Consider the following 7,989-nt stretch of genomic DNA (forward strand, 5'->3'; position numbering starts at 1 on the left):
TCCTCTTTGTATTCTGGAAAAAAAAATCCAAAAGCAACTTTTTGATTTTCCCTACATAATGACTACAGCTTAAAGCAAACTGGCCCAAAAAAAAACCTGTCACCTCAGACCACTAAAGCTCACCAAGCTACAATACTATCTCCTTAACAAATCTGTAAAGAACAAAATCAAATGAGATGCAGTTTTACAAATTCATTTCTGCAGCTATGTGCAAACGCTTGGTTAAGCTAACAGCCTCCATATTTATTGATGAGTACAGCAGGAGAGACAGGAGTCAGTTTTTCTCAAATAAAATGTTCAAACGTCAAACCGTTCTTTCTTTGAAGGCAGGAAAAAGGGTGAAAGTACAGATATATATGGAGCAGCCACATTAGGCCCATGCCTGCTATAAAGGATTAATATTGTACAGATCACACATGCTCCTTCCAATTTCTATATGTATCATACAGTGCAGCTACATTTACATTCATACTTAAATACAGTCACACTGGTGTGCTCTGTGGGGACTGAACCAAGTACAGCATGTGCCACTGGTGTATTTTTAGAAGGATCGGCTGAGTAGAATAAAATATGTGAGCTAATGAGTAGCAATAGCAGTAAATGGTCAGTGGTGTCATCCATCTTCCACAATTACATCACAACATACTACATGTATGCTCCATTCTGCCATTTTTATTTTATTGCCCATTCATCTGTTTACATTGCGAATCACTTAAACATCACCAACCACCAATCTGTTTCTTTGTGAGTAGTTTTTTTTTTCATCTTTAGATCATTTTCACACTAATGTAAGCAACATCAGCAAGTTATAACACATAAAGCTTAGCATTTCAAGAAACGAGACACTTTAGTAACAATATTACAAAGGGGTTTTTTCATAGCTTCCAAAAAAATGAAAAAGTGAACAAATGGAAAAAAAAATAAACTTTTAAAGAATTAGCATAATAAAAATTAATTTATTCCAAGTAAAAATACAAAATAATATTAATGACATTGACCAGATATGAAAGTCTCCCCCAGAAATAACTATTAATGGTTGAGAGATAAGTCTGTAAAGAAAAAACATGAAATAAAAATGAAAATATGTAAATATGTTTAAATTCTTCTTTTGTTTTTTAGCAAAACTTTCTAAAAATAATGAAAATTTCTCAGTACAAAGGCTACATTACTACTGGAAGGTACTAGCAGGTAGAGTAGGTAAATACACAGTAGAAAATGATTTTTAGTGAATCACAATGCTTGCAATGAAAATAATTCTGCAGTAAAGATTTATGCCTCTTTTTTCTTGTTTTCTTCTTTTCTACAAACAGTACAAACAGTATTGCACATTACGACAAAGAATCAAGGTTGTTAGCCTTTTAAAAAAAATGGGACTAATTCAAGTCTTGCGTGAATAGAAGGCCACCAGTCTATTGATGCACCTTGGGGGCTTCCGATCAAGTTACAGGTGAAACACTTGTGTCTGTTTTGTGGTAAAAATCACATTCTTTTCTCTCTACCTCCAGCCGTGACTCTCACAAGTCTTTCTCGTCGGGCTAACGAATCGGGGTTGCTTTTTTTTCCTCTTTTTTTCTTACAAAAACAAAAAAAGGGAGCACAAACGTTTAGGAAACATAAAAAACTTCTCTTAAAAAAATAACGAACAGAAGATCTCTTTCACAACTCTGGTCAGCATAGTAAATGATTGATTATAAATATACAAAAAGGTGGGAAATATGTTTCGTTTTCCTCTTTGAGCACCTTATATTCGATTTCCTTAAAGAGCTCTCCTCCCTCTGATGTTTCGACTGATTCGACCAGTGGGGCGCTCGCCCTCGATGCCACTGTAATAAAGTAGACTCTCACTAACTACATATTATTAGTATAAAGCTCTAGCTCCTTCAGTTGTTGTCTTTTTCCAAAAAAATAAAATAATTAATTCTTAAAATAAAAGCAAACTTTAAAAAAAGCATGATAAGATTTAAAAAAGAAAAATCAACCATCTGTTAAATCATTTCTCTTGAAGAATTAAATTAATATATATTTCTCATCTGAATAAACTTACTTAGAAAATATCTGTTTCTCTCCTAATATATTTCAAAATTGAGGTATTGCAAAAGATCTTGTCAGTCAGAAAGCACACTTTATCTCTTTTTTTTTGTCTTTTAACAAAAAGAACAGCTGACTGTTGAAAACTGGTCAGATACAAAGAGTAGTGCATAACAAATAGCTATTATAGAGAAGGAACAAACATAGAAAACCTTTTTTTTTTCTGGGTGGGGAAAGAAATGTCACAAAAAACACCCAGAATTCACTTTCATAGGGATGCTTATTATTACTCATGGTTAGCCTCAGTTAAGAAGAAAAACGTATTGTTGCTTAGTTTCGATTTCTTGGTGAAAAAAACAAACACACAGTTTAACTGAGTAAAATGAAAAGAGAGGAGAGGGACTGCAGGGGCGCCAATCACAACTCACGGAATTAAGGAAAGGGGAAGGGGTAACACACGTTAACTCGCAATGATGTAGGATCCCGTTCAGATTGTCCACAAAACTGCTAAAACCAGTGTAATGTGGCCCAGCCTCCCAAAAAAAAAAAAAAAAAAAAAAAAAAAAAAAAAGCATACCCTCCCCGTCTTCAGCAGTCAATACTTAAAGTTTCTATGCATTGCATCCACCCACCCGCCCGTTCCTGTTTAAACTGCACCATAACCTTTTGATAAAAACAAAAATATATATCTATATGTCCACCTTTTTTTCTTTTTTTTTAAGCAGGTCCATTACTTCAAGCTTTGCAGGAAAATAAAAATCTGGATAAATGTGGTAATCCCAGTTTGCACATCTGCATGTTCCGGCAACGCTCCTCCTTCCCACCCATCCCTACCCCTTCCCATTTAGTGAGAGCATGTGCAGGGCTCAGTTTATCAAGTGTCCAGTAGCTTCAGTGTTAAGTTTGACTCCTCGCCCCTAATTGCCTCTCTTTTTTTTTCCCTCATCCAATCTACTGCGCCCACGTACCGTCCAGTTTCCTCATCCCGTGTGTCAGGTGGTCTCTGTTAAACAAAGTCGAACACGTGAGCTCTTTGGTTGCACTCTGGGACGTAAACGTGCGCTTTTTCTCAATGGTGGAAAAATAAAAAAAGGATAATTTCAACTCAGTTCTCAGTCTAAGCTCACATTGGTTGCGTCTCCTCTGACCCAGTTAATGTGCATTTAAAAAAATAAAAGAACGACAGCTGTCCGAGTACACATGTGAGAGACTTCTGTGTGTACTGGTGCAAGAGTGTGTGTGTGTGTACGTGTGTGCATGTAGGTGTGTGTACAAGAGAACATATATACGTGTGCATACACTAGTTATGACATTTCACAGGACTTCTATGTCAGACACTGACAACAGTTAAAGCGAATCACAGTTCTAGGCATACTCAGACCTAACTACGTACTGTATAAAAAATTGCACAATTCTATCAACAATCACTGCAAAAAGGAAAAAAAAAGTACTTCACCTATCAGACTGTTTTTCTGTTTTAATGGTAATCCTACATTTTTTTTGGATTTGTGATTATTAAGGTTTTGTCTTTATCTTATTATCTGGATGCCTGTTTGTGCAGGAACCCTCTGGTTCCTCTGACCAGCCTTTCCCTGTATCTGTCCAGTTTGGTGTGAGTCAAACGTACGTCTAGTGTGCTGTGCAAACATGGGCAGAATCGAATAGTTAGACGTGATATTGAAAAAGTCTATTGCATGCAGCAACCTGATTGAAATAAACATGCAGTTAGGGGGCGACCCTCCCCATCCCCCCCGCCCGGTCCCCACACACGCGCACACACACACACACACACACACACACACACACACAAAAGTTAGCCGTCTCTGCCTGGGGGCGCCCCCTCCCCCTACGACGGCTTGTCATTTAATTTAGGAGAAAAAAAAAAGAAAACGTAAAAAAACCCACCAGGTGCTTCTCTCTACATCTGTTGTTATTTTACACCCTAGCCTGAATAAAGTTATGGTATCAGTTTATACCATGGATTTAGCAGCAAAGCTATTGCAGCATTACATTTACATAACACTAAAAAATAATGTTATTATCAAAAATAAAGACCTAGAAAGCAAACTGATCTGATTGCGCATATGAGGTATTAATATTTTCAGAGTCACAATGGAGAGCGAATATAGCCGTGTTATTTTTTTTCTTTTTAACTCCACACTACTGGATAGTTGTTAAATCTTGCTACATCTTATGCCACCTATTTTGCTCCTCTGTATGCATTAATTTCATTTGCCTTTGGTAGTTCTTTTTTCTTCTTAAATCAGGGGCAATATAACTACAGGTTTTGAAAATAAGTGCATGCTCCTTTTACGTAAAATTTAAATTATCTATAGATGTATAGATAGGTACAAAACAAAATATATATATTTATATATATTTATATATATATATTTTAAATATTTGCATGGTCCCACCTCTGTCTTAGTAAAGGGGAGGGAGGTCCAACAGGACGTACCACACCACCTAGTCAACAGAACAGGGAACTAAAAGTAGCCAGGGGTCTAACATACCATCCTGTGTGTGTGTGCATGTGTGTTTGTGTGTGTGTTTAGTAAGATTTTGTGCCAAAGTGCAAATTCTAAGCTCATGGACTTTCGCATTTCAATTCCCCCACAAAGCTTCATCGTCGGGGGGAACACGAGACGATGAGTTCAGAGCTGTGTGCTGTGAAGAAAGTCCCATGTGTTTGATGGTATCACTTCTGCCTTTTTTATCATGAGGTGTTTGTGGGATGCAGGGTGGATGGATGGGGCTTTGGGGAGGAGGGTTCCAGCGCTGTCCCGGGCTGCAGGAGGATTTTTTGGGGGCAGGTTGGCGTGGGTTCACTGGGGAGGAGGGGCCGGGGGGTTAGGCAGGGCTGGCTCTTGGACTCAACCAACTCCCTCAGCTCCAGCGGAAGGACACGTGTCGAGGGCGGTCGCCCCCTTCCTTCACCAGTGGCTTGTGAAACTCTCGGCCGGCTCGTGAGTGGATGCTGGCCCAGCAGTACTCGCAGTAGTACTGCAGGCAGGTGACGTTGGCACAGAAGAAGGGGGCGAACTTGCCCCCACAGCGTGCCCCCTGGCACTCGTCGCACATCTGGTCATCCAGGACGTACGGCTTGACCTCCACCTGGCAAAAAAAAAATACAAAAAAAATACAAAAAACAGCATTTTAGGTTATCATATCCAAAAAACACAGATTGAAGTGGTGTACGCTCAGATATAAGATTCATATAAAATTCACTTCCTGTTCAAGTAAACTGTCTTTGAAACAAAGGGCTCAGCAATCCTGTATTCACGGCTACTGCTGCCATAATCTGTCAGCCTCAACAATGTTTTAAAGAAAAAGAAACCAGCTAATGTTCACTGTGAATGAGAACAGATATTTTTAGATGAAATAACAGACAAATCAAGAAAACCTGATAAAACAGATCATCACTTCAGCTGAAAAACTCAAGAAAACTGATTCACATTTGCTTTCCTAAAGTGACTCAAATCAGAGAAATGGGCTGTCCCCGGAAAAGAGTTTGATCACTGCAGCTGCCTCCCCATCGATGAGCAACGAGAAACGGAAGCCCGGTTCAGTGAAACTACCATGTCCTCTGGGTGTCATTGCATGATAATCAAAAAATAGGGTTGCTATGAGTCACTGATGGATTTTAAGCAATCAATAAATAACTCCAGGCTACATCCACAATCTTTTCCACAGGTGTGGGATAAAGGAGGTACACACTGTCAAACAATTGGTACAGATCTACCATTGCCATTAAACAGTCTGCATCAATTCCCAGTATAAAAGATGGATGTAGCCATCCCGGCATCTCCCACCAGTTCATGAAACATGAAACCACACGAGACTAATGAAAGGTGGATCAGTTCATTAATGTCGGGTTTTATTCAGTGATTCAGTAAAAGTAGTGACTGAGCCTATAAAGTCAGGAAAATGTTTACCAAGGTAACAGAGCAAAGGGCCATTTTAGCATAGACTGCTATACGATCAGGGCTTTCTGCAACCAAAGAAGGCGCCCTCTACTGGCCATTAAAAATAAAGTATGTGAGCTACAGTTTTTTCCCCATTTCCTTCCGTTTTTTGTTGTTGTTATGTATATAAAAAACAAACAAACAAACAAAAACACATAGCCATGTGATTTGCACAGTAACTGTGCTAAAATAACAGCTGGTTTTCTCCAGATGTGTTGCCCATTCAAGTCATAGTCCAGAACCCTCGTTCATTGTGATCTGTTTGACAATTTCTAAAATAAAACAGGGCAGGTATCCACCCATCCACTAGTATAATGAGTTTGACCACGAAGCCAGGAGACAAGAAATGAGAGCTCAGTCACCATGGAGACGCCTCAGCGTACGAGCAGGCAGAGGTGGATGTTAACCTTGTTATAGTGTGGCCACAAAATGAAAGGTTATCAAATCCTTCAGCAGTGGGAGACCGTGTTAAGCCAAACTCTGCAGCAGCTACAGTGGAATATCCACTGCTGAGAGCAACGAGCTCACGGAAGACAAAAAAGCAAGAAAGCCAGAAAGAAACGGCCAAGCTGCCAGGCCATTAAACACCAATTTCATCCCGGGGGACACAGAGCTGACCAGAGGTAATTAGCTCACATGTGCTATCATCAAGAGCCATTTACAGTTAAGTGAGTCACAGACAATGAAGGCGAGAAAAAGGACGAAGAGAAAATGGCACCAGCTGGCATCCTAGTTTCTCACCACAACTGAACATGAATTTCAAGAATGCGTTCCACTGTCTGTGGTCGGCAGTGAATATAAATCCTTTCAAAACTCTTAATTCTTTCAACATAAATCCTTTTGTTGCAGCCTAATACTTAAAAAAACAAAACAAATGTAAGATGGACATCTATTTACCACATATAAGGAAGAAATTTTGCTAGTTATCTGGTTCAAAGACATGAAAATAAATATTTGGTTGTGTGAATGTTTTTGATGCTGTAAGTGGCGTTTTCTTTGACTTGTTTTCAGCACACAGTCCTAGTCATAATAAAGACACCATGAACCCCCGACTGAAGATAGATGGTGATAGTCGAGGTGGGTTGGACAGCCCCGCCCTGCAGAGCCTCGGCTTCCTGGCTGACAACCAGTCTCCCTCGGTCACGATCTGTCCCGCTGCAATTGGCCGGCGTGCCTAAAATAACCACCCAGCAGCACAGCTCCAGTGGATATACATGTATAGGGAACTACTATAATTAAACCATCCCTATGTGTCTGCAAGTTGAAACATCTGTCGGGACTCAGCCAAAGGCCATAGTCATTACACATCCAGGCATGGCCTTTCGTTATTGTAGGCTATGCTGGGTAGCTGGCTGAAATCCCTGCTGTAATGAAAGCTCTGATACATGGAGGAGGACTCAAGCAGAGTTCAGCTCCACAGCTCGCCATAGGAATGACTGTGAAAACCTCACTTGTGGTCGAGATGCTGCTCTCTTTCAGAAGAGGGATCGCTGTGAACGAAGCTCACGAACTCACTCACCCTTTTGTCGATGTCATTGTGCTGCAGCTGAACGAAGCGAGCGCTGATGGCAGCAATGTAGCTCTGCTGATTGGAGAAGGCAACGCGGCCGGCCCCCTTTGGGTATTTGAGTTCCGGGTCCGTGTCGATGCCAGCATAGCAAACACCTCCGTACAGCCTGTCCATGATCATAGCCAGCTCCACTGCGGAGAAAGGAAGGGAAGAGAGGTGGGGGTGGAGAGAGATGATTAGTGCTGCAAACTCCTCTAGGGAGTTTCTGTGAGTTTGCAAGTTCTGAGTTTAGCTTGTTCTTCAAATTGAAAGCCTTCAGTTACGCTTGAAAAAGCAAAATAAGTGTCTGACTCTGTTATTAACTGACATAAAAATCTGCCCTGCTACACTACGCATCAGAGCAGCAGTCTCAACTCAAACTGCTGGTGTAATTAGCAGGGGGTCACATTGCAGACAAGCCAGCAATGTTTAGCCCAAGAAAAGAAA

General features: G+C 40.4%; 1 protein-coding gene across 8 annotated transcripts in view; it reads right to left on the minus strand.

Moving 5' to 3' along the window:
* Positions 1 to 217: 217 nt before the first annotated feature.
* cpeb3 (cytoplasmic polyadenylation element binding protein 3) overlaps positions 218 to 7,989 on the minus strand; it is a 43,069-nt gene continuing 35,297 nt past the window's right edge. For all 8 annotated transcript variants that reach the window (XM_039621773.1, XM_039621772.1, XM_031726328.2 and 5 more), the window contains 2 exons: positions 7,513 to 7,694; positions 218 to 5,142 (listed from right to left, as the gene is read on the minus strand). In XM_039621773.1, coding sequence (XP_039477707.1) covers positions 4,915 to 5,142; positions 7,513 to 7,694 — 410 coding nt within the window. In that variant the 3' untranslated portion in view covers positions 218 to 4,914. The remainder of the gene's footprint in view (positions 5,143 to 7,512; positions 7,695 to 7,989) is intronic.

This window comes from Oreochromis aureus, linkage group 13 (assembly GCF_013358895.1).
Source record: "Oreochromis aureus strain Israel breed Guangdong linkage group 13, ZZ_aureus, whole genome shotgun sequence".
In the NCBI taxonomy this organism is placed as follows: Eukaryota; Metazoa; Chordata; class Actinopteri; order Cichliformes; family Cichlidae; genus Oreochromis; species Oreochromis aureus.